At 39.3% G+C, this 26833-nt stretch overlaps 1 protein-coding gene across 1 annotated transcript in view; it reads left to right on the top strand.

Moving 5' to 3' along the window:
* The window catches only part of LOC109043067 (A disintegrin and metalloproteinase with thrombospondin motifs 9), a 195971-nt gene that overhangs the window by 156390 nt on the left and 12748 nt on the right, over positions 1-26833 (top strand). Inside the window, exons 7-19 of the mRNA XM_072306217.1 lie at positions 7615-7762; positions 13964-14151; positions 16642-16853; positions 20501-20653; positions 21287-21436; positions 21748-21892; positions 22274-22461; positions 22622-22783; positions 23210-23304; positions 24079-24258; positions 24856-25026; positions 25638-25807; positions 26597-26723. Coding sequence (XP_072162318.1) covers positions 7615-7762; positions 13964-14151; positions 16642-16853; positions 20501-20653; positions 21287-21436; positions 21748-21892; positions 22274-22461; positions 22622-22783; positions 23210-23304; positions 24079-24258; positions 24856-25026; positions 25638-25807; positions 26597-26723 — 2089 coding nt within the window. The remainder of the gene's footprint in view (positions 1-7614; positions 7763-13963; positions 14152-16641; positions 16854-20500; positions 20654-21286; positions 21437-21747; positions 21893-22273; positions 22462-22621; positions 22784-23209; positions 23305-24078; positions 24259-24855; positions 25027-25637; positions 25808-26596; positions 26724-26833) is intronic.

Here is a 26833-nt window from a genome sequence, read left to right as displayed (position 1 = left end):
CATAGGTTTAAATGGCATAACAATCGATATATCGCAAAACACGCCACGCCACTGTCCTGAACATTGAGTCTCGCGAAGATATAGAACTTCAAACCTCTTTTTCTCTATCTTAACTTGGTGCGGCTCTGCATTCGTGTCTGTTCAATTCGGTACAGTTTATCCATTTTTAATGGAAAAGATTGGACAGACATCGTTTCCCGACCGGTCTAACTCCACTTTTTATTAATTGAGGTAGGTTATTGTTTGGACGCCTCGCCGCATTTATTAATCAGGATTGTGTTATAGCACCAAATCATACCACTGGCGCCTTGCCCAACGCGCTGTTGTCAAACAGGTCATCGTTGTTTAAACTTCTCGGAAGCTCGGAGAGATCAATGTCAGGAATTTTTAACACCACAAGGCTACGTTGGGGTGCATTTCCTGTGCATCATCATGCATGAAAGCTCCCTTTCTTCGCTCTATAATCAAAAATTATTTATCAATATTTATTACCCACTCCCTCCATGATTACAGACTGAATATTTACCAGTCTGTCGAGTTTTCCTAACAACCAGCTCAATTAATGATTTCTTTTTTTTTCGCAGTCTGCGGGCGTCCTATGGTCTTCAATCTGGTCTGGAGGGTTGCCAAAATCACTTAATGGCTCAGTTTTTTGCTTTATTTGAAGGGGATGGGCCAGAAAAACTGATTGAAATTTTCGCATCTGAGGTCACAGTGGTCCACGATGTAGGAGGGGCAGTAAATCTTCGAGAAATGCCTGATGGCAGAGGCAGGGAATTTTCGGCCCTCAATTATTCTGCTTCACTATTTTTCAGGCCTATAGTTTCGACATACAGCCTATTGTTTACCATAGATATACATTATACAATACGATGAGGTCCACCTCAAGGCTGCCCACGTTTTGCCTGTCTTAATCACTCAAGAGGTCGCTACCGTCAATCAGAGCTGGGAAATTTCATAAAATTTTGTGAAATTTCATGAACTTTCTTATTTAACTTTTGGGGATGCCAGATTCATTCAGGAGGCCAAGAAACGCAGCTAGAAACCGTTGATCCCGATTTTGACATTTTTCACCCCAAGCTTTAAAAACGCTTACGCGTTGCAAATGTTTTCGTTTGGTTTAGAGGTTAGGTTGGGGCTAAATTTCTCTCTAAACTCCCTTTTGTGCCCCCCTTCGTATATGGCACCTCAATAGGGTAGCATAATATTGCTGCATCAACAGAGAGACTATTTGAAACGTTTTCGGACTTCCAAAGATTCAATTAATAATTCCGAAAAAATTCAAAAATTTCAAATTTTGTAAAATTTGTCCGAGTCTTTTGAAATTTAGTAAGTAAGGGCCGGGCTTACCAGCGAGGCGCCCTCAAGGGGCCAAGGCAATTGGCTTATTTTTCCACAATCCAGACTGATTACTTACTGGGTGACTATGTCCCTCCCATACCCTGTTACCTCGAAGGGTCAGGGTATTGGAGTGGCATAGTCATCCACGGTCACGATGACTGATATTTGAGTAACCTCAAACATCAGCCACCTCCGGGGATTGAACCCAGGATCTCAGTGTTGGCAGCGAACTGCCTCGACCACTAACACCACTGAGGGCGACCTTTTGAAATTTCATGAAATTGCGAAGTGTGAAATTTCACTTTCCATCTCTGCTATCAATTTTTTTAATCATCCTCATGATTTATATATCTGCGAGGTATTCTTAAATAGGAGCACAAGCCGGGGTTTGAGCTGCTCAGGGACCGGGGGAATTTTTTAATTTGTTGTAGTCTCAGTCACTCGCAGGAACTTTGCAAGATCCGAGCGTCTACGCCTCGGAATACATATAGGTTACCCCGAATCACCCCTCTCCTTCGTCCTCGGGGCTCAGTATAAATAGTTCCCAGTTAATGAAACGCACTGGAATTAAGACTCTATTTCAGAGGAATAATGAACCGATCGGGGAACGTAAACATTTTCGGCGGCGGGGGCTCGGGGCTTCGCAATCCGGCGCGGCTCGCCCTTGAGTAATCATCATGGGAAGTAAATCTCAAGTGCGAATGATGAGTCGACGATCCCGTTTTTCGCCCTTCCCGCCCCCTTTTCGAAGGGGGGAGGCAAGTAAGGCCCACGACCTTGACCCCAATCCCTCGGCCAAACCATCACATCGTTGCCCGGTGTCATCCAGAAAAAATATCCAAGATCCCACATCGATAGCTGTCAAACAAACGAAAGCTTATGGTAAGGCAAACTTCCAGGAAAAGTTTCAACTTGAAGTGAAACCTCGTTTAGGCTGTACAGCGTTGCCAATTTTCCATTTTTATGCGCTAAACTCACGAAATACTGAATCATCATGGTTCAACAGACTATTATACCCGAGTTGGTCAACGAGACAGGGCTCAAACGAAAGCTTATGGTAAGGCAAACTTCCAGGAAAAGTTTCAACTTGAAGTGAAACCTCGTTTAGGCTGTACAGCGTTGCCAATTTTCCATTTTTATGCGCTAAACTCACGAAATACTGAATCATCATGGTTCAACAGACTATTATACCCGAGTTGGTCAACGAGACAAGGCTCAAACGAAAGCTTATGGTAAGGCAAACTTCCAGGAAAAGTTTCACCTTGAAGTGAAACCTCGTTTAGGCTGTACAGCGTTGCCAATTTTCCATTTTTATGCGCTAAACTCACGAAATACTGAATCATCATGGTTCAACAGACTATTATACCCGAGTTGGTCAACGAGACAAGGCTCAAACGAAAGCTTATGGTAAGGAAAACTTCTGGGAAAAGTTTCAACTTGAAGTGAAACCTCGTTTAGGCTGTACAGCGTTGCCAAGTTTCCATTTTTATGCGCTAAACGCACGAAATACTGAATCATTACGTTCGGAATTCAATTTTCTCCGTCTGTAGCGTTCATTTACTATCGAGTCGTAATGTTTAGCCCATACTCATCAAAGTTATAGCCCATGAAGGTACGTTTTCCCCCAAAAATCTCGGAAAACCCCTAATTTTATGTTAAAAAAATTAATAATAAATTGGCAACACTGCTTCGAAAAGTTTACGATGGCCTTTAGTTGCGCTTCTATTCGATCTCAGGGTAGTATTCAGCTCGTAGACCGATGAACTAGTTTGTTTAATTATGATGCATTGGACTATTAGTCCCGAATTTCTTCATTTTGGCACATAAAAATGGAAAATTGGCAACGCTGTACAGCCTAAACGAGGTTTCACTTCAAGTTGAAACTTTTCCCGGAAGTTTGCCTTACCATAAGCTTTCGTTTGAGCCTTGTCTCGTTGACCAACTCAGGTATAATAGTCTGTTGAACCATGATGATTCAGTATTTCGTGAGTTTAGCGCATAAAAATGGAAAATTGGCAACGCTGTACAGCCTAAACGAGGTTTCACTTCAAGTTGAAACTTTTCCTGGAAGTTTGCCTTACCATAAGCTTTCGTTTGAGCCCTGTCTCGTTGACCAACTCGGGTATAATAGTGTGTTGAACCATGATGATTCAGTATTTCGTGAGTTTAGCGCATAAAAATGGAAAATTGGCAACGCTGTACAGCCTAAACGAGGTTTCACTTCAAGTTGAAACTTTTCCTGGAAGTTTGCCTTACCATAAGCTTTCGTTTGAGCCTTGTCTCGTTGACCAACTCGGGTATAATAGTCTGTTGAACCATGATGATTCAGTATTTCGTGAGTTTAGCGCATAAAAATGGAAAATTGGCAACGCTGTACAGTTTATAGACCGTATTCGATAGTGGTTCGATGTATCGTTTGGTTCAAAACAATAGAACATAACCTCAACAAAAAAAAATGAGGATTTAAGTTGGAAAAGCTGAAAATGAGAAAATTCCTCACAATGTCACTTTGCATTGGCATTTGGTACTCAAAAGAATAAAAAATCTATTTCAAAAGACCCGTTCCCTTAGATTTCTGATTTGACTTTTGAGGCTATGTATATGTTTTGAATCAATCGATGTCGATACAATCTCACCCGTTTGACGTATCGAATACGATCTAGATCGTATTCGATACATCGAACAGGTGAGATTGTATCGATATCTATTGGTTCAACATATGTAAACATAGCCTCAAAAGTCAATTTAGAAATCTGAGGGAACGGGTTTTTTGTGATATATTTTTTTATTATTGTGAATACCAAATGCCAATGAAAAGTGTAATTGTTAAACATTTTCTCATTTTTAGCTTTTCCAACTGAAATCCTTAATTTTTAGTTTGAGGTTATGGTCTATTGTTTTGAACCGAACGAATCACGAACCACTCGAACCACTATCGAATACGGTCTATAGGCGCAACTGTAATGATCCAGCGGGCTGATTCTTGAAATTGGTAGACAAAGCGACAGACGTAGAAGACACCAAGGATATGGAGGGATCCTATTGGTAGAAGCGGGTGGTTGCTATGGACAAAGGAGGTGAGTAATAGACTAACTAACGGCGATCCATGAGAGACCCTATTGATAGTACATAGTTTTCTCCCTTAGTCTATAAGAACCACCCATCTCAACCAATAGGATCGCTCCATACTCCTTATGTCTTCTTTGTCTATCGCCTCGTCTATCAATTTCAACAATTAGCCCACTGGAGAACCTTTCTCCCAGAGGGTAGGTGCCTCCCCCCAGAAAAGTCATAATGGACCACTAGGCAAGGTACGAATTTCAGCATTCTGATACATGATGCTTAACCAAAATTTCACGTAGAATACGACGCGCACAAAGAAAATTACCGAAATCAACTCCTAACTAAGATATTTAATGATTATTGATGCGTGAATTCAAACCACCCGCTCATGAAAACTCAATGCTCTGCGTGATTCACATCGCGCGCTAAACGTTATCATGACAGTCTCTGCGATATAAAAATCTGGCAACCTCAATATTGACGCTTTGGTTCAGCTGTAGCAAATTGCTAATAAATTGAACAACGCATGATGGGAAATGAACATTACTCGATTGAGAAGCTTGTTGAAACCGTTGTAGTGCGCGATTTGACTCACGTAGAGCTTTGAGTTTCTTGTGAGCGGGCAGTTCAAATCCCTCGTAACCAATGTGACATAAAAACGTTAATATTTTCGTTTGGAGTTTGTTTCATTAGTTTTCGTTGCGCAAATCGTGCTCTACGTGAAATTCTGATTAAGAAACATGTATCAGAATGCTTGAATTCGTACCTTGTCTAGTGGTCCATTGTAGGTATACAGTCGCTCAATATTCCATAGTAGACTCCTTGGGTAATTAAGCCTTAAACTCCCCAGCCCCACAACAAAATTTTTCCGGAAACTACCCAAGGTAGAATTTTGTCGGTTGTTCTGCTAAATTGCAGGTGTTATGAAGTTCCGGAGGATAAGTCTTTTTAGAACAAGTTGAAGGCTTTTAAGGCGAAGACCTCTTTTTTTCTTCTTTTAAAATTTAAATGATAGTGAATTGCGCTGTAGTGTTGCTAAGATTACGTAACTGTTTCTCTCGCTAAATGAAATCCAGTGGTCTACGAGAGTAACAGTTTTGGTGTTAAATATGAAGCCAAAACGTTAAAAAAATTTGTGGGTAAAAAGTTCGTACAGCGAAGGCGCTTAAGTTCTCTCTGCGGGGAAACCGTTGCCATGATTCATTGATGCTTTTAGGGTAAGACCTGGCGCTTGTGTACGCGGCTGGGTTTTTGGGCTTTGTCGACCGTCTAGAGGCGAGCCAAAAGCAATTAACGCGAAATTAGCGCGCGAATTTATCCCGTCCGTACCAGATACACGCGCGGCCGCGAAATAAATGTAAACCCGCGAATTTTACTTTTCGCTCAATAACGTAGCCCCGATTCAGCGAAATTTGAAAATTGAATCTCTTCGGCAAGAGAGCAAAGCTGGATTAAATAAATGACAGAAAAAAGGGATAGTTCTTTGATGCACTACGAACCCTTGATACTCTAGGAAAATGTCATCGTCTGACATTCGTTTTTGCGCGCCTCGTCGATTTCAAGTGTATTTTTTTGAGGCGGATTTGAGCTCAGTTGAAATTCAAAGCAGATTGAATCATATCAGCGATGAGATCTATCATAGAGACTTCAGAGCCATGTATACATGGTTAGTTATTAAAGTTTTTATAATTTGCATCAAAAGTTTAAAGGACGGCGATGGCTCAGAGCTCTGAACTCTCTGAACAATGCCTCATCGAACCCCATAAATCAATCTTTCATGGAAAAATTAATTTTCAAATAAAGGGACCATTTTTAAATATCACGATTTAGAAGAACAAGGGTACCTATGTGTGAGTGGCAAGTAGTTAAAGGGAATATCATCGTCAACATAAAATCAATAATGATGAAAGCTTATTCATACGACTGTATAAAACTTGAAAAAGTTACTCGTCAAGAAGCTGAGGAGTTATTGAAGGAAAATTTTGCCATTGATTATAAGTTGCAGTTTTTTGTTGATTGAATTTTTACCATCAAAATCCTAATTTGACTCGACTGAAGAAATTTTCATCGGATTATTTTCTTTTCTTCCTTGAGAACTTAACTTTACATGGCAGCCTTTAACATGCAAACTTTTGCATGAGATCAGCATTTACGACAACGGATTGCTCCAGTAACCTATACATCTGTCAAAAAATTAGAGGCTTCCAGTGGCACATAATGATTTATGATGTGAAAACTTTCCGTTGATCAGACAACCGAGGAAACCAGACCTCGAGTCGATGATTCGTCAAGTCGTCGTTTCAGAATCAAAACTATGATATAAATTGCTCACGGTTCAATAGTAACGCCTTCGATATAGTATGTAGGCAACAACATAGACTTCCAACTGGAGCATCTTCGATGTGCACGAAGTTTTCGATGTGCTGACAATGGAAGGTACGTTATCTATCAAGCCAGCGGGTTGATTGTTGAATCGTCATCGAATAATCTCTATGGATAAATCCCTATCTTTGCAATTCTATTTATTGATCGTGACCATTCGATAGAGATCGATTCAATAATCGATCTACACACTGCCTCGTCGTGAAGCTCAATCTGGAACGCAACATTCCATGACATTTTTTTCAATGAAATTTCATAATTGAATCTATGTTTCATCAAATCATATATTTATTTTGGGCGCAAAATACTGTGAGACGCCTGGACATATTGAAACCATACCCATAATTTTGAACAAAAAAAAATTTCAAGTCGAACTTCAGAGTTCCTTGTTGAGTTCTCCATCATTTATTGCGGGGTGCACAACAGCCTCTGACAATTCTGTGAACTGCTTTGAAACTCTCTAAGAAATGTTAAAAGTTTCCATTCCGTGAAATGAAATTTGCGTTGTTATGCTCAATGTACACTGGAAAAAAAAACACATTGGATCTAGAGTCCAGACTCTTGAAAACATTGACAAAAAAAATACTCTTGATTCAATCGGATTTTTGCTTGAATCAAAACGAAATCCGCTTAAATTAAGAGGTTTGGTTCTTGATTTAAGCTTTATTCTGATTGAATCAAGAGTCATTTTTCTTGTCGATGATTTTAAGAGTCTGGACTCTAGATCCAATGTGTTTTTTTTTTCCAGTGTATGAATTTTGTCACATGTCCCATGTTTTTGTCTTGAAATAATTGCTGAACCAACCCGAACTTTTTTGCGTGTTTCAGAAGGGCCATATCCGCACGTCCACTGGAAATTTCTTCATCGAACCAGCGGAACAGGCAGAAAATTTTACAACCCCTATCTTGCACCATTTTTACCGAGTGCCGGCTACGGATAAGGAGGACTCTACCGCCAGCCATTGTGGTCTCACCGGTGAGTCAACTTGGCATACTCTCTTTCATTTTGCATGAATCCTGACGTGGAAGATTTTTCAAAACGGGTAAAGGGTATCCTCGTGTTCAGTTCACTCAGTAGTTTCTACTTAAACACGAAATTCATCAAATTTCAGACACCTGCAAATTCTCCATTAGAGTTTCAAAGAGTCAGCTGCAGTGAAATGAGTGTAAAGCTATTCGAATTGGACTCAAAAGTGGAGTCAAAATTGATTGCATCCATTAAGGGGACAGTGATTTTACTTTTCACAGTATGTGTTTGTAAAAAAAGTTGTTTGTATTAAAAGTTATTTACTCAGTGTGCGACAGGCACACGGGTTAACGAAGCGAAACACCGTGAACTTTCTTCTATGAAATATTTATTAGCCCCATTTCCGATTGGCCTACTCATCGCCATGCGACTCGTGCAAGGCAGGAAATGGACCTAAGACAAATAAACCAGTTGTCAGTGTTGCTCTAAGCTGTCGGTGCCGCGGCTGTGCGCTCTGCTTTGACTCATTGCATCTCCTTGCACGCAGAACGTGCTCCGTTCGATGTGATGGTAGACTCTCAAATGAAGCATCTTTTTGACAGTCTAGTGAAGCCGTAGCTGCGAGCTGTTCATTGAGATTGATAGGCAAAGCTAAAGGCAAAGAAGATGACGGGGAAATATAGCGAGCCTTTCGGTTGAAACCGGTGGTTCTTATAGACTGAGAGGAGAATGATGGACAAACTATAGGGTCTCTTGTAGGTTACTGATAGTTAAGCTACCTCCTCTGTCTATTGCAACCACCCGTTTCCACCAAAGGGAACTCTCCATTCTCCTGTTGTCTTTCTTGTCTAAAGGTTTGTCTATCAATTTCAATAATCAGCCCGCTGGCTCGTCATCGGAGGGAGTCCGTGACGAGACTCAGGAGCCCCCAAGTGTAAAATTAAATGATGCGTTTTACAGCTTTCGGTCATGGGGACTGGGGAGAGGAGTTTCAGTCAGGGTGGCTAGCCTCTTCCTGGTCTTTGACAGTGTTTTAGAAAATATCCGGTCAAAATTTCGCCTGAAAATTCAATTTTTCAATGTTTAGAAGTTAGCAGCTAAAGTCTTTTCAAGCACCTCAAGTGAAGCATTGATCGACGCCTCTCGACTTGTTAGTCCTTAGTGTCTTAGAAAAAGGTGCAAGTCACTTTTCCCCCAAAATTTAGGGGAAACCGTCACCCTCATTATAGGTTTAGTAGTATTTTATGTTTAGTAAATCGCTCACCATAACATTCGCCTGTCACCATTCGACGAATTCTATACTCATCAAGTTGCTCATTCATCATCATTCGGCGAAAAATAACTTCGATCTCCGAACTTAACTTTTGCCCCACCCGATTACATTTCTTTATGATTGTTAGCGCCAAGTCTCTAAAATGCAAAGATTCTTTTGCGGAAGGGAAGTGGGGACGCCAAATTTTACAGGTTTCAGGATTGCCACGCGAAAGTTCGAGAAGCAAGTCTTATCGTAATCGCCCTCTTCTCCCTCCAAGTCCTGGTTGGCGGAAAGCTCTAATCATCGGAGTGGCGGAAGGAGGAGAGGGGGTTTAAAAAACGGCCACCTCTCGTCTTAAGCAGGATGACCACCGAAGTGAATCAACCAAGACTGCGCAACTCTGAAACGTGACAATAGTCAAATTTACACTCGCAATCAATTTCCGTTTCCCGTGCAGGCCCTACCATGCGCCATGTGCGTGCTACTTAGTCCGCACGGTAGACTCATCTGTGTCATCGAAAATCTCACCCTGTCTTCTCACTGAATGAGTAGTTCATCGTAAATATCTGAATTCATCATTAGAATAAAAAAATATTATTCCATCCACTCAAAACATAGTCTCTCCCAAAAATATATTTAAGTCAAAAGAGCCATCCATAAATTACGTAAAGCTCTGGGGGGGGGGGGGGGTCAAGTAAAGCGTTACGCCATTTTGTTTTTACGTGTTAATACGTTATGGAAGCGTTACAATGGGGGGTGAGCAGGGTCAAAATGCCGAAAAAGTGCGTTTTGTAATTACTGAATGTTCCCAAAGAGAATTTTGTATCAATTTAAGAAAAATGTTTTTTTAAACAATTTTTTCAGTGTATTTTTTTTCTGTAGGAGTTTAGGGATCCAAAATTTTCTGCGGGGAAAAGAGACCGGGTCTAACGAGAATTAAAATGTGGAAAAAGAAGGTTTCGCGATGAAGACCATTAATAGCCACAAATGTTTACGAACTTTCCACAGATCAGCCGACGTAGCGGCTTCGTCTTTCAAGTTCACGGTAGCGCCGGAGCAAACATTTACACTTTCAGGAAAAGAGGGGGGGGGGGGGTTGATTCCTAGAAGTCTTGAACGGTTCTCGAATAAATTAATCACTGATGAGCCGGCTTGTGCGTGAAGCGGCAAATAAACATGCAAATTTACGCGATTGAACAAACTGAGCCCCCGCCCCCCTCCCATCCGAGACCTGCATTACTGCAAACGGTAGAATCATTGTTAATTGCGGCAACAATTAAAATATGGGTCATTTAACGCGATACATTTACATTTTAATGGGACCTCTCGCGGGCAGTGGCTCGTCTAGCTCCAGTCTAAACACTGGAAAACGATTGGGTTCACGCCCGGCTAATAGGATGCGGATATTTATTGCCGTCAGTTTCTCGGACCTGACACGTTCGAGGCATCGTTTAGTGTGCATACAGAGAAGACAGCTCTGTTAAAAGCGTTTCAGTAAGGACTGAGAGAACTTGAACTCGAAAGTTTGCAGTAGGAGGCCGCCGGGTATGATGCGTCGATCATCCACTCTTTTAAACACTTGATGGCTAACTGTAAAGTGCGAAAAGTGCGTATCTTAATGAGGCTGTTGCACAGTTAGCCATTTTTTTTAAATACATTATTTTTAGAGATTACTTAATGAATTCTAACATCCGCATTTTTCGTCTGTGCTAACGTCTAAATAACACTGTTTAGACGAAAAGTTTAGACTCCCACGAAGCCTTTCGTGATATGCTGCCGCGCTATGGAAAAACGCCGTATGAAAATTCGAGAGTTGCCAACTTTCCCCAGATAGAACATGTATTTTGGAGGAAAGTTATACGTATTTTTCCTTGAAATGTTCAGATATTTATGATGAAATTAAGATGAAATTGCGAACAAAATGTTCTAACAATTTTGAAAAATGAATATTCAAAATTTGTTCAGTAAATTCGATTTTTAGTGAACGAAATGTTGCAACGTTTAAAGGCTTATACGGCGTTTTCCCTTCGCATGACAGTATGATCTTTCGCGTGAAGAAGCCTTGCGTGGTTAAAACTTAATAACTAGACGTCTCGTCGTGCTGAGACAATATTTGCGTTTTAACAACAGTCAATCTCAAATAATTTGCCGTCTCCTCCATCAAGCATCGGCGTTGTGGGTTGATGACTCTGTATAACAACTCTCGTGCGTGTAGCGATGACCAGTAGCGTGGCGTGCTTTGCGATATATCGACTGATCTGCATTGTAAACCTATGGAAAAGGATCTATGAACAGGGTGTTCGTGTGACCACGCCCTGGTAAAAATTGGCAGTAGAATGTGTGTTCCAAAATACTATAGACCTGAAGCCGGCTGTAAGATTCCCAATAGCTTCTGTAGCCGGCTGTACAATTTCTCATAGCCTTTTATGGATGGCGATTAAGCAACAGCCAGACAATAAAGTTTATGCTAAACGTTACTAAATACGGATACTAGGACTTAGTTAGTTTTTGGACTACCGCTCTCTTTTTGTGCCGTAGTATCTTGATTTATTTTGCGAGGAAAGCTCCGTACTTTTGAAGGATGCCTGTTATTCTTAATATGTTGGAGCGCCTTCAATTTCTTATGACACTGTGCAATACATCTGGTGTGAAATAGTTGCTTCAGACGCCGTGGCTCGCTGCGGCGCGGCGCGGTGGGCGGGCAGAGAGCACGAATCGCGCATTGGCGCCTACAAACCTAACAGGGATACTTCACGCATTGCGCAATGCGTGAAGTATCCCTGTTAGGTTTGTAGGCGCCAGTGCGTCGCCGCTCCGCTTTGTGTTAGGCTCTAATATTTAATCTCGCGGAGTCAGCGTTTTTCAACTCATGATTTTGAAATGTTTGCACACTCTGTATGGATTATTCTCATTTTAATTGATGAAAAAAGTATGTTTTAAAGGAAAATATAATGCGTGTTTTGTAAATATTAAGGTAGTTCCGTATCAAACTTATAGCCAATGGCGATAAAGTGTAAAGCCCGGCGATAGGAACTATAGCCCGACTGTATACTTTTGTATAGCTTCGTGTAGCCCGGCTATATGATTTGCTCCGCTTTCTACAGCCAGTTATATGATTTTCAATGGCCTTCTTTAGTCGACTTTCGAACTCCTATCGTATTTTGAAACGCAGCTCCTATCGTCAATTTTTACCAGGGCGAATAATCGATTCTTTACGATAGCTTCAAATGGGAAAATATCGACAATCGACCATTCACACTTCGCCTCTGTCGATGACCTCTGACTGCTCCGTCGACGAATTGTTAAAATCAGATTGATCGGCGGGTGACGGATGAGCTACTTTGAGTTCTAATGGGACAAAATTTCTCGAGATCTTTTTTGCGTGCAACATTTGAGTCGCACTATGGTGAAAAATTGGTTTATACTCCATACCATCAACTCAATGTTAAGGGGACATGCATTTTTTAACTTTTCATGTTGTCGGTGAGTTTGGAAAAGTATGCGCTGGGAACAAGGGCGTTTAGCTCACTCAGTGAGCGCAACTTCGAGTGCAAGCAATGAAATTGGTGTTTTGACGGAGGAGTGAGAACTAACAAACAAAAAGTGAGATCAGGAGATGATTTAGTTCGTTATTCTTTTCACACCGTAAAGTATACGTTTCAAAAACATAGGATGATCTGTTTTAAAATTGTACAATTTTACAAACAAGCACTCAGTGAGAGATAACCATTGAAAGAAAATTTTGAAACCCTTCTTTGATTCTTATAAAATAAATAATCAAAAAGTGAGTACGTTTATCCTTTTAGCAGAAGACTAAGCAACAATATGACTCTTTTTTTATTTAATATATTCTTCATAACCGAAGGAAGATTCAAGCCGCAATGTTGTTTAGTTCCCTATTAAAACATTGAAATACGAGAGGAAGGTAGGCAACGAGAGTTGGACTGATTCTAGTTAAAGTCACGCAATTATCATAGCTAACGCACACATCCCTCAAATCAAACACGGAAAGTACAAAATGACAGCATTTAAAGCTATACATCCTGCGGGGCCGGTAACTTGATGAGTCGTCTGAGAATTTTGGCGTCGTCGGCATTTCAGAAAAAGGCTCATAAGTCAGAGACCACAAGTCGGCACGCGAAATAATTTTCTAAATCCATAACACGAAGTCTGATTTAAAAATATCACCCTCGGGTGAAATAGGATGGTTTATCGGTATGTGTTGACAGGTTGATTAATACCACGGGGGGCTAGCCAGTGGTTCTACCTGCGACGGCGCGTTCCTATAATTGTCTCAAATGAAAGACTGGTTTGATTTTTGCTTGTTTTTGATCTCTCTAATATTGTAATCGGTTCTAATTTGAAAGCAAACTATCATACGTGGTTTTATCTTTCAACCTTCCATTTGTTCAATATTAAAATCCTGACCGTTCAGCTTGTCTAATTATCTTTTGGTCACGGCTGCTCAGCCTAGTCATCGAAAAGTGGTTATAACCAACTTTTATAGATCAAATTTGAAAAAAAAATAGAGAAAAAAAAAACATTTTTCTAGTATAAGTTATCACAGAGAAAAAAACTTCGTGCGTGGGATCCGAAGTTGAGGTGATATGGATCTCTGAAGTTTTCGGATCACGTATCTGAAAACTTGAGGTCCAGCTGCCGAAGTTCGGGTCAGACATCTGAAGTACTCCGATATATGCCGAAGGGTTCGGGTCACACATCTGAAGTACTCCGGTCCGGTACATACCGAAGTGCCTCGATGTCTAACCCGAACTTCGGCAGCTGGACCTCAAGTTTTCAGATACGTGATCTGAAAACTTCAGAGATCCATATGACCTCAACTTCGGGTCCCACGCGCGAAGTTTTTTTCTCCGTGTACGTGAACGATGCATTACCCCGCACATAAATAAATTGTAATTTTTGCTATGCCAATACTTACGCTTTCATCATTTCAGAAGAAAACATCGAAGTTCAAGAAATCTTGAGCGAGCCTTCGACGACTCAAGAAACCCCATCACGAAGCCGGAGGAAACGGTCGACATCCCAAGAATACTTCGTAGAGCTCATGGTAGCAGCCGATCAAAAGATGGCGGATTACCACGGAGCCGGGCTCCACCTCTACATCCTCACTCTTGTTTCAGTTGTAAGTTCCCTTTTCTGCATCCGATAACTTTTCCCTACAAAGAATTACTTTGCCACACAGAGACAATACATTTTAACGAATAATATATCGTCTCCTCAACGTATTTGCCGACAGAAACCGTCTGATTATAGGTACACGGGGGACAATACCACTATTCAACCACGTGTGAGTGGGTGTTGCCTACTCTAAAAATTGAAGGCAAACTGACGTGACACTTTACAGTAACCTTTTCCAGTTTGGTAAAAAAATTCTTATTATTCTTTTCTACTGTTACTTCCTCTTTTCCTCTTCTTCATTCTCTTTACTCATTCTGTTTCTTCTTTCTCTTTTCTTCTTCTTCTTCTTCTTTTACTTCCTCTTTTCATGTTCTTCTTATGTTATCGGGTCTTTAACGAATTCGCCGACATAATTTGTCTGACTGTTAATACTGTTATTATTTGCGGGAAGATACCACTATTCGACCACGTGGGGAGTCGTTTTGCCTACTCTGAAAATTGAAGGCAAAGTAATTTGGCGTTGAAGGAACTCCTCCGGTTCGGTAGGAAGCTATTTTTTGAGTATGCTTACTGAGTATCCATTTCACAACGATACCACTGTTCGACCACGTGGGAACTCGTGTTGCCTTTGCTGAAATTGAAGGCGAACTGACACGGCGAGTATTTAATCTTTCCCTGCAGAGTAAAAAGCTATTTTTTGCAAGTGTTTTGAGCAAGCGTGCACTTTCACAGTGATACCACAATTCCCATTTTTTTTCTCATTTCTTTTTTTTCCTTCATTCATCCGGACCTGATGTTTAGACAGAGCCTATTATATTTTGCTGATCTATAGTCTGAAATCATCAAAACGTACGATTCCACAAACTTGCTTAACTGACTCATCGAAGTTCCCAACGTCCTTAGATCCAGCTCTTTTTGATGATAGGTTCAATCTGCCTCAAAAAATCAAACACCCTTTGAGGCACCGCACAGAGGCCATTCAACTGTGGACCGCCAACCGCCGTCGGCAGCGTAAATTAATTTCAAGACAATGAGGATCGGATTCGATCTAAGTCGTCGAAAAATTTAAAACGATCCGATGTTCTTTTTTTTATTCCCGTAGGCCGACAGCTGCTCATACTTTAATGTTTCTCCGGAGACAGGTCAAGAGGGCAAATCGGTGATAGTTTGATTACAGAGGGCGGAATTGGCGAATTGACCCGACTTGAAAAGTCTGCATCGTATTCGGTGCTGCCGGGTTTTCATTCTTGGTAGTTAAACCCAGGCCCGCCACATCCTTCCGTGGGCCCCGGTGCTAAACTATCTGGAGGACCCCAATTTTTGCAGATATATAGGGGGGGAGGGGCTAAAGGACCGGCTTCCAGCATGAGAAGGATCCGGGCACCACCTCCGTAAATTTTTTTTTAAAATTTTGCCACCAATTTGCGTACTTTTAGTCATTCCTGCACAAATTTAGAAGAGTTGAAGCAACTTTTCTCCCCTTCCCCAATCTCAGAATTATATTTGTTTCCAAATTCTACGGGTCGATATGAAAAAAGAAAAAATTCATCCTACTGGATGAGATTTTACCCGTTTTTTATTTTATTTTATTTTTCCTTTCTTTAAAAAAAATCCATTTTAAACTCAAGAGGACGATAGCATCGGATCGCAATTGAATTTTTCATTTTTACCGCACGCCCGAAGTAAATTCTTGAATCAGTACCAACTTAGATCAAATACGTCACAAAAGAAATTGATCACAAGAAGATTGGAAAAAGAAAAAAAAGAGGAAAAATGACAGCAACGTAATTTATCTACTTGCATATCAAATGTGCATTGAAATTAGATGAGCCCAAAGTCTTTTCATTGAATTAGGGCCTGTTTGTGCATGCGATTTTGAGCTTGTAATCAAGACCTTTATTTTTACAACTAACTTTTTGAAAAATTGAATTGATTTGCAGTAAAAACCCCCTCAAATTTGTTGAAAGTTCTTCAGGATCTCGCATTTAAGAAAATAAGGGATTTGAAAATAGTTACGGACAAAAATTAGACTCATTTTTCCCTAAGAATTAAGAATACAACAAGAAACGTCAATGCCTCTGGGGGGCTTGAATACTAGCAACCTCCTCTCCCATGTTGGGAGTACTAACCAAACAAAAATGTGCTCGCCTCAAAAATTGCTGCGTTCAAAAACCTGGAGCGTCAGAGCTCCGGCAATGAGGAAGTAATTCTCAATTGGACTACATTTTGCAATTCGGAACTATAATTTCTGGCTCATCTGTAAAAACCCTTATGTGCATAGGGAAACTGATGGTACATAGGTTGTTTCTAAACTGAGCTAGAATTTATAGTTCTTAATTGGAAAATGTAGACCAATTATTCTTAGTCGCTAAAATAAATTTTTTTGATCAAACGTAGATAGAAACCATACATACCGCGATTTGCGACAGTGCGGGATTTTCTTCCCAGTTTTAATCGACTGACCGCAATTTCATTTATTTTATTCCTTTTGCAGGTAGCTTCAATTTACAAAGATGTTACCATTGGGAACCCGATCAGCATAGCCCTGGTGAAGCTTGTCATTTTGCGCGATTCGGATTTTAGCGAGATGACGCACAGGGAGATGTCCGGTCCTGAGCGACTGAAAAAATTCTGCGCTTGGCAGCGGAAACTCAACGAGGAGAACGGATCGAACAGTCATTACGACGCTGCTGTGCTCTTGACAAGGTAGAGATTTCATCCAATTTATTTCCCCGTGAATCCGCTCCAACATCGATGCGTCCCTTCCGAACAAACGCTGCTTGTTTTCATTTTGCCGTCCTTTTTTGCGCATAATGCTACCTCAAAGAGCGGCCGATCTCGACGGTTTTTGTAGGGTAGGTACTCTGAGAGTCCCCTACGAGGGTCTAGGCCGCCTCTCACTTGAAAAATGTATGCTCTATCAGTTAAGGAACAAACAATGTTATATGATATTACCATTCTTGTCCGCGTTATTAGCGAGAAATATCGCGGCGGAACGGTAATTTGCACGGAAAGTTTATTTTGACATTTTAAGCCCCGCCCCCCCCCCATTTTGGAGTAGCCGTGGGTTATGGCCGAAGTCACTCACATCTTTTGCAAGACGAGATTTCACGAGCTTTCAAATTGTTATGTGGAATTTTGCGCTAAAATCAAGCCTTTTCGAGAAAAATGGAAAAATTTGCGGAAAAGCCGGAATTCTGAACAATTTTGGGGGGTTTCCCGAGTTCCCCCCCCCCACCACCGTATAATTCCGTAGACAAAAACATCTTATTCTACTAGTCGAGAGTTTCAAGAAAATCACCAGCATCAAAATTCCCATTGGGGGAGGGGGGGGGGGGGGTTTGGTTGTTACCCCCTTGCTGGCTCACGGTCTATGAGAGGTGGTGTTGCGAGAAATGTTGCATGAAGAGAGATTTCCAGGTCAAATATCTATCATGGTGGAAAAAGTTTTAAAAATCGAAAAATTCGTCAAAAGTTTCCTTTTAGGCAAATATTTGGAGTCGTGTGGGTGAAGGGAGGGTAGGAAGGAGGTTTAGATCCTCAGAACCCTTCACATCCTGGGCACGATAGCAACAAAAGCTTCTGAAATTTCGGGTTATCATGAGATAATCTTAAAATAAGGACCTTGTATTCTTTGTCGATGGTACCGGACAAGGTACAAATATTGGGGCGGAAATCGAAGCCTGGTTTCGCTGCCGAGGATATGGGTCACTAACAATTTATTCTGTCCGTCTGTGGACCAATACCTGGAGCTGAGATTTATGCCTCCGTTCCTCATTATGCGCGGGAAGTCACCACTGCTCACTATTCATGTTTCCCTACGCCGTTGTCTTGTCTCTCCTTTCAACGAATTTTGCCCGAAAGCACAAATTCACACACAGGGGACAAATGGGTTGAAGTTCTAAGTTAATTCATCAAACTCCAATATAAATTTGCTAAATTGGCGCCAACCATTTCATCTTACATGGGCTGCCGTGAAGCCGAAAACACAGAACGTCTGTAGTAGTGGTAAGTTCAGGTGTTTGGTCACGGTTTCTGACAAGCTCGAACTGGTGTGCGATGTATGGCATCGATTTTGTCAAAAATCTCGGCAGATTTTGAATTATTAGCCAAAAAAAGAACGATAGCCCTTGCGCATGAGCCTAAAAAATCATTCTAAACCGAAAAAATTGGAAACATTTAGAGCAATGAAAGCAGAATACTGTTTGGAAAAAAAACCTCACATTCGATACAAAAATCGATAACCGTGATAGCGATTAGCCGGTAGATGCCGTGAAATGTCCGAGAGCACTGCATAAGCAACTTTTTTTTTTTGTGTAAAGAAAAGGAACACTGTTAAAATGTTTTTGCTCTTTTTTTCATTGAAAAGCCTAGGATCTAGACAAGCTCAGTCGGACGTAATTTCTAGTGTGGACTAGAGTCATGTAGTTAGAAATTTTCTTGTGGATGGTTTCAAAAGCTAGAAATGCTCAAAAAATGCAGAAAATTTCCTTTTGGTCCAGCTAAAATTTCGGGTCATGACGGAAAGCTTTAACGGTTTGGACCCCCCCCCCTCTCCCTTAGTCAAAACTCTGAGGGGGCTAAAAGTGCCCGAGAGGCATCTTTAAAGGAAATAGTGGGAAGGGGTGAAATCGGAAAGCACGCCTGACGTATAATCAGTATCTGTAGACAGCCGTTTCAGACTCTGATTTTTGAAAAACGATCTATTCAATGACAAATAGCCACAAAATGCGTCTATCCACATGATCTGGCAGCTTTGCAGGCGTTTGCAATCCACGCTTTGGACAATTGACATTGCCAATTCCATCAAAATTCAAGGAATTTGCATTTTAATTTGCGTGTAGCACGTTTCAAAAAATGAGACACTTCCGGACTGGCATCTATGTTCAGTGCTCATTCATGTCTCCCCTCCCGAGTGCTTCTGAGGCGTGGACAGAAACTTCATTCATGCATTTATCGCGACGTGAAATCTGAGTCACAGAGGCGGTAATCGAATCAACTCTTCATTGGCGCACACGTAACAAAACCCGAGGGAAGGGAATTCCTTTATTTTAATGAAAAGTGAGACATTTTTTTATGCGTTTCAACTGAGATGTAAAGCTAAATCGTCAATTCATCTGAAAAATCATTGAGTTTTTGTGGTACGGTTCTTGGCCGCTACGCGGGCTTTGCTCCCGCTGACGCTTGACGTGCACCCTTCAGGACGCGTGAAAGACCTTTTGGTCTCCTTTTTTTCCCCTTTTCTTTCAAAATAACATTTTTTAAATTCTATTTAGAGTCTGTATTCACATTTAGTCAAAATTGGGACAAAATAGGTTTAAAACGGTAATTCTGAAACCAATATATCTCGGAATTTAGTGTTGGCCCTTATTGTTTAGTTAGTTTTTATGCTATTGGAGCGCGGTGGATGAAAAAATGCAGAATTACATTAAAATCTCCGGTATATCATCATGTTTTACGGCCTGGAAAGCTTTTATTGTCATTTGTTCATTCGATCTGGCAACACTTACTACAAAATACTACGTATAGTACTACGATGAGTACGATGACGATTTCTGGGCCTCTCATTGGTTCGTTCCGTTTTGAATGGTTCATTCACGAATTGCGTACCGCTTATGGCGCATGCGCAGTACACGACACGACACAGGCACGCATGGCGGCATGGAGCTGCTTGTAAACAAACGAGGCGAAGGCGAAGCAAATTGTGATTATTTTTCCTTGATTTACTTATTCCACTTATTCAATGCATATATTTCTTTATTGATGTCAAATGATGTGTAAAATCTAGGGTGTTAAGGTTGTTATATCCTCATTTAAATCATAGCAAACATCTGAAGAACAGACTGCGTTGGTATGTTTAATGGTTACTTTTTTAAATTTGAAGTTCTTATCATCCAAAGATGTTGTTCATCGGTCGAATGTAATTTGATTTTTTCCCTCACAATCATGCCACATCTAGCTGTAGTATTTACATCCTACATACGTATGGGCATACTTAGACATTTTATTGTCAAGTAAATCTCATCCAAATTAAATAGGAATAAACCTCTGACTCTGAGGTTGGAATATGATGCGAGAAGATTTCAATCCTGAACATGTTAGTGTGATTTTTGAGAACCAAGAAGTTACTCACATGTTGGAAAGTGTTTTTTTCCCCAGTAAAACCGGGAGGAATGTCAATTTGCAGCCAACCTACATATTTATCAAGCTTCGAAGAACAATTTTTAGTATCGGTATCTTGCTAATTAATGTTCGAGAGCTCCTGCTCATCAAGGCAGATATAAATTATAGATGTGAATCCAGGAATTATATCTTCAGGCAGTAACTGTACATTCAATTTGTCTTTGTTTCAGAGGAATCTTGTGTCAAAACACTCAGCAAAGCAAATGTCATGTACTTGGGCTAGCAGAGGTAGGCACTGTCTGTGCTGAAAATTCTGGTTGTGCTGTCGTACAAGACAACGGTCTCAGTGCTGCATTTTCAATAGCTCATGAAATTGGACACTTGTAAGTGACATACATTAACTCTCACAGCATCTTTCTCCCAACAGGAAGATATCATAACGGTTTTATCTTTGATTTCACTCATCATTAATTGCGTTGTCTGGGGCAGGGGGAAACAAGTTTTGAAAGGACTGGTGAGATTTTACAATTTGTGTAGGCAGGAACTCCTCAGAACCCTAAACCTGATCACTGCTTCTCCTACATTTCAGGTCACACCTTGCCACTGCATCATGAACTCACTTTTTGTAAAGCATTACAAACAAAATCAGGCGTGACAAATATTGTCAAATTTCCTATCTATCACATTATGAGGATACCTAGATTTTAACGTGGGAGCCTTTGGATGTTGTTTCCTTGTGGCTGGATAAAATTTGAAATTACGTATTATTTAATGCATAATTTTCCACATGACATGCAATTTCATGTATTATGCAGTGTGTCTTATAATACACAAAACGGGGGCCATTTTCAAACATTTGAGTTTCGTAATACCTACTTTCAGAATGTGGCCCTACAAGCAAGTCAATTTTCTCTTTATTTCTTCAATCTTGCACAGTCAGATCTCTCTTCACTTTCTTTAATCCAAGAGACCTGATAAGATACTTTCTTCATTGTTTTTCTGGTTGAATTTTGCAGGCTCAATATTCCCCACGATGATGACCCCAAGTGCAACACATTCCGTCAGCCAGACAGTGCGAATAATGTTATGTCTCGAGTCTTGGATCACAGCTCCAATCCATGGGTTTGGTCCAACTGCAGCCGTCACTACTTGACAGAATTTTTAGAGTAAGTCTCTGGTTTTTTTTTTTTAAAAATTATTTTTTCTATTATTTTATCTTAACATCACCTTTTTTTTGTGCGTATAAAATAAAACAAGCGCTCACCCACAAATCCCAAAAATTTGTGGTGATGTAGACCCTCAGAGTAATAACCTTTATTTATCAAAAGATACACAGTAGTACACACAAAAAAGTAAAAACTGTCCTAGACTTGAAATAAAGTGTTTCTAATGTATATATTTCAATCTCTTGAGTGGGGGAAAAACCTCCTTTTTTGATCCTTCTTTGAAAAATCTTTCTTTTGATGTTTGATTCTAGTGCAGAAAGAGGCTCCTGTTTTCTGAACACCCCTGGGTATGACTACTTGGACTATCGGACTCTCAACCTGCCAGGAGAGAAATTCAGTGTCAACCGACAGTGTGAACTGGTCTATGGCAATGGATCAGAAATATGCCCTTATAAAGTAATTATTTTTTCACATGCCTAGTAACATTTTGAAAACACAAAACCATTGCGTTTTCAAAATTAAGAGGTGAAGAATTTGCCTTTTCATCATAGTATTGTATCTTTGTATCCGATCGTATCTATTCAATTAATTTTGCAGACAAAAAAGTATAAATACCTGAAAGAAGAGTGAAGAAAGAAGTGGGTCAGTTATGCTTGGTGAATAGTCATTTCAAATATGTAGTTGTAAGATTCATCAAATTAATGAGCACATTAAAATTTTAGATTAATGACACAAGTTGGGAAGAGAACCTGTGCTTTATCAAGAGCATCCAATATGTTTTACAATTGAACAGTAATTTCAATTACTGAATAACTCTGAAAATTTTAATTTTTTCAGCCCGCTTGTAAGAATCTTTGGTGCACCAAAGTGCAAGTTGGTGGTGAGATTGGGTGTCAAACTGAACATCAACCATGGGCTGATGGGACACCCTGTGCCGACGGATTGTGGTGTCAGCGCGGCGAATGTGTGCCTGAGAACAGATACTCCTTGCAACCGATTGATGGGCAGTGGGGTGGATGGCAGCCGTAAGTCCACATTTCTATCTCTTCAATGTCCCATTATTATTTTAACTTAATATTTTTATCACATTTCTTCATATGTTTAACTGTTCTTCAATTTTTAGAAAATCTACCTCTTATTTTAATCAAATTCCTCTCTCATGAAATATTTGTTGTTATTTTCCAGCTATGGACCATGCTCAAGGTCTTGTGGAGGTGGCGTGAAGCAGTCTGTGCGCTACTGTGATGAGCCTCCTCCTGCCAATGGCGGCAAGTATTGCATAGGTGCAAGAGTTCGATACAAATCTTGCAATGTTCAGGAGTGCCCCCCTAATACACCTGATTTTAGGTCAGTAACCATTTTTTTCTTTTTTCCGCACATGATGTGACAATCATAAAAAGGAAAATTGTAAAAATATTTCTACAATTTGCATCAATATAACAAAAATTACAAATACAACAGTCTCATTTCTTTCTGTCCATGACTGTTTGCTGTATTATGACTCAAGATAAACTGGAGTAAAGTTAAAGTTGGTAACAACAACCCAGTGTTGCTCTTTTTAATCTATTATCAGTGTGCGCTGTTTAAAAGCTTTTTCAATATTTCTCTCTAACTCTTACTTTAGATTCGATTTGCATATGAAACTCTTCTACATTATGTAGTCATGTTAAGACATTATAGCTGACCAAAAAATTAAGCTGTCACAGCATCCTAAAGTACACCTCACATACATACCTAAACATCTTTACTCAACTATTTTGCATCTTTTTTCAGAGAAGAACAGTGTGCAAAATTCAACAATAATAATTTCAATGTTCATGGACTTTCAACTGATGTGAAGTGGGTTCCAAAGTATGGGACAAGTAAAGGTATCTATAATTTTTTCCGAGTTATATTATCCTCTTCTAAGTTCTGCAGTCAGGTGAAGTAGTGTGCCATAGTCGACTTTTCCAAATTCTCTTTGCTGAATTTATCACTTCTTCGAAACATCTTTTGTTTTCTGAAAACAAAAATACCACCTAGAGCATGGATTTCTGGATGATAAAATTCTGATTCCTTGGAGTCAATTGCCCATTCGTCCCTTTAGGCCTCACCTTTTCTGACCTAAAATAAATGGAAGAAAGCTCAGTATGTGTGATCCGGGACAACCTGTGTTTTCCAGAATTACAACCAAGAGTAAATTTTCTTCAAAATAGTAACGGAAATTGAACTCTCACTTATTCAAAACATTAAGGACCGAGGGCTTGTTTAAAATTTGAGGGATTTTGAATTAGCAAGATTTTCATGCAACTGCCTATCCAAAGAATTCAAATTGACAAGTTTGAGACCAAAGCATGTTTTTTTTTTTTTTTTTTTTTTTTAAATATTGAGACTTTCCCACAGGGACTGGCTTTTTTTCGTATCATCGAGCTTTTTGAATTAAAGATTTACATCTGCAAGAGTGATTTCTATTACTAAAGGCTTAATTTATTTTAGTTTCAGAATATGAAAAACAAACCTAATTTATATTAATGTAGAACTTTTATGTCCCAGTATAAAAAATGGAATGAAAAAATTACATAATATCTTTTCCTCAGCGAATTGTAACTTCCAAACTATCTTCTATACGCAACAATAATGTGAATCTCTTTTTGGAATTTTAGATAATCAGGATGATAGATGCAAGTTGTATTGTCGAGTGGCCAGTTCAAAAGGGTATTATTCATTGGGCAACAAAGTAATTGATGGTACCAAGTGCACTCCTGATACCTATGACATGTGTGTCAATGGCGTCTGCAAGAAAGCTGACTGCAATCACATTTTGGACTCAGATGCTCAACTTGGTAATAAGAATGCGTCTATTCTTCGGCATAATATAGAGTCAATACTCTTGTAAAATCCGAAATTCAAAGTATAGACTGAATTGTCTATAGTATTTAGTGTAAGACAACATAAAACATAAGTTCAGAAAATGTTTGAAGCACGACTTTTTTTCCAAAAACCACTCTATTTTCAAGAAAATTGATGATGGAAAAGTCTGTATCCTCTTCTGTCATCAGCCTCATTCCAGGATTTTGGAAATGTTATCACCCTCTTTTCTCTCTATGATTGGAGCTTACTTTCATCTTTAGACTATGGAGGCTCTTACTAAACTACAAGAAAATCCTGAATGAAGGAATGTTGTGAAAGTAACTCTTCCATGCAAACTCAACACTCTAAAATCAACCTTAATTTAACTTCCTCATCAAAGACATCTCAACACTAATTTTCCATTTTGGATGTCCTCTAAAATGTTAGATTTAATCTTATAATAGATATCCTATGAGGGTAGTGCATAGCAAAAGGTCGCAGTATTTCAGAGTTTCTAAGTTTCCTTGCAACAAATTATTTCAAATACATACATATACATATTTCTAACTACTTTTCTCTTTCTGGCTCAGATGCATGTGGTGTTTGTGGTGGTGATAACAGTAGCTGTATCATGATAAGTGGAACCTACAATGAATCGATTTATGGATACTCTAAAGTTGTTCGTATCCCAATTGGAGCTAGCTCTCTGGACATTCGACAAGATGGATACATAGCAGCACACAAAAATGATAACTATTTAGGTCTGTATGCTATCAAATAAGCAAAATTTCTGCACCTGTGAAATCTAGTAGAGGATTTGAAGGGATCTAGAATTTTATTAATTTTATTTCAAAATGCAAGCTATTGGTTTTGCCTCGCCTGAAGATGCTTTCGAATGTTAAATTGGAAAATTTAAAACACAAGACATTAGGATTATAGTATCTATGGGAATACATATACCCAGATGAGAAACATTGCTTTAAAATATTCTCTTCACTTTTCAATTTAATATTCTATTGTTTTAGGGTACAAAAGAAAGTTGTGAAAAATACTGTAAACTCAGCTTACTGAACATTTAAATCTGTGAAGTTTGATTAAGTAAAGTCTCCACGAAATAATTAATAAAAGTTATACACTGTAAACCTTAATGTTTAGAATTAGTTCTCATAGTTTTCACGTCCTTAAAACATTTTATTCATCCTATGTGTCTTGGAAGGTACAATGATTTTTTTTCCCCTCCACCTAAGAGCATCCTGCAACTTCTCAAGTTTCCAAGGATATTTTATTTTTCTTTATTTCCTCTTGTTCGCTTTTACCCATGTAAGCAGTAATTATTCTACTCAATTTTTCACGGAAGTTCTTGAATTTATAGCTCTGTCAGATGGAGAAACTGGAGAATACATACTAAATGGAAATTTCAGTGTTAGAAATAAAACCAAACTTATCCTTTATGGTGGGACCATCCTCGAGTATTCGGGCTCAGAAGCTATTGTTGAGCGAGTGAATTCATCAAAACCACTCACCAAGGACCTTGTTGTCGAGGTAATCATTATTTCTTACCATGCATCGTTTTAATTTCCAAATAATCTTGAGGGACATCATGATAGCATCATGAAAAACATAAATAGCAGAAATTATTTGATCTCTGAATCTGAACTTCAGCTACCATCACAAGAACATTGTGATAGCTAGATATTGTACAGAATGTCGTTTCCTCTGTATTTCATTTAAACTATTTAAATAATTTTTTTGTGTCTGTTGTGAATTTTTTCCCTTAGAAATGAAGAAAATTAGAAAATTTCCTTTTCTAAGACAACTCATCATCAGCCAAAATAATCCACCATAAAGTATCTTAAGATATCTATGAGTCAACACTCAACAATAATGTTTTCGCTAATCCACCATAATATTTTCGAGTCATATTGGCAGTTTTGCTCTTTAGATGACCATAAAAGAAACGGATTTCAGCTTATTGGAATCAGCTTAACCAAATCAAACGTTGCCTGATTTCCTTTGATGTTTTGTTTTTTCAACAAATAAGTAATCATCATTCTAAAGTGAATTTTTTGAGTAACTATTCTTCATGAGATAGAAAAACTGCATAGAAAGTTTCAAAGCATTATGTGGTTTTGTTCTCTGTCAATGGAAAAAGCTTAAACAGATATTCTGGTAACGTGAAATTTTAGTCAGTCGAATTCCGGTTTTCACTTACGGTTTTTTTTTCCAGCTTACGAATTTCTCATCTCGTTTGACATTTGTTTTCAGCATGAATCTTCGCAGTTTATTTTTACCCATGAATAATTTACAATGATTTGCGTGTTTGGATTCCAGGTTCTTTCCAATGGTAATTTGCACTCTCCAAACATAGTGTATCAGTACTGGATCCAAGATCATTTCTTGAATAAGTTTAAATGGAAGTTGACCGACAAATGGAGTCCCTGCACCAAAGTTTGCAAAGGTAAGTCGTAAATTAGATTATTTTGCTTGTTACGCGATAGAAATTTTTGTTGATCAAAAAACCAAAAGTGAAAAAATGCAATACAAAGATAAAATGGATGCTGTAATGGA

The sequence above is a fragment of the Bemisia tabaci genome, chromosome 1 (assembly GCF_918797505.1).
Source record: "Bemisia tabaci chromosome 1, PGI_BMITA_v3".
Taxonomy (NCBI): Eukaryota; Metazoa; Arthropoda; class Insecta; order Hemiptera; family Aleyrodidae; genus Bemisia; species Bemisia tabaci.
This window is presented reverse-complemented; position numbering and strand designations above follow the sequence as displayed.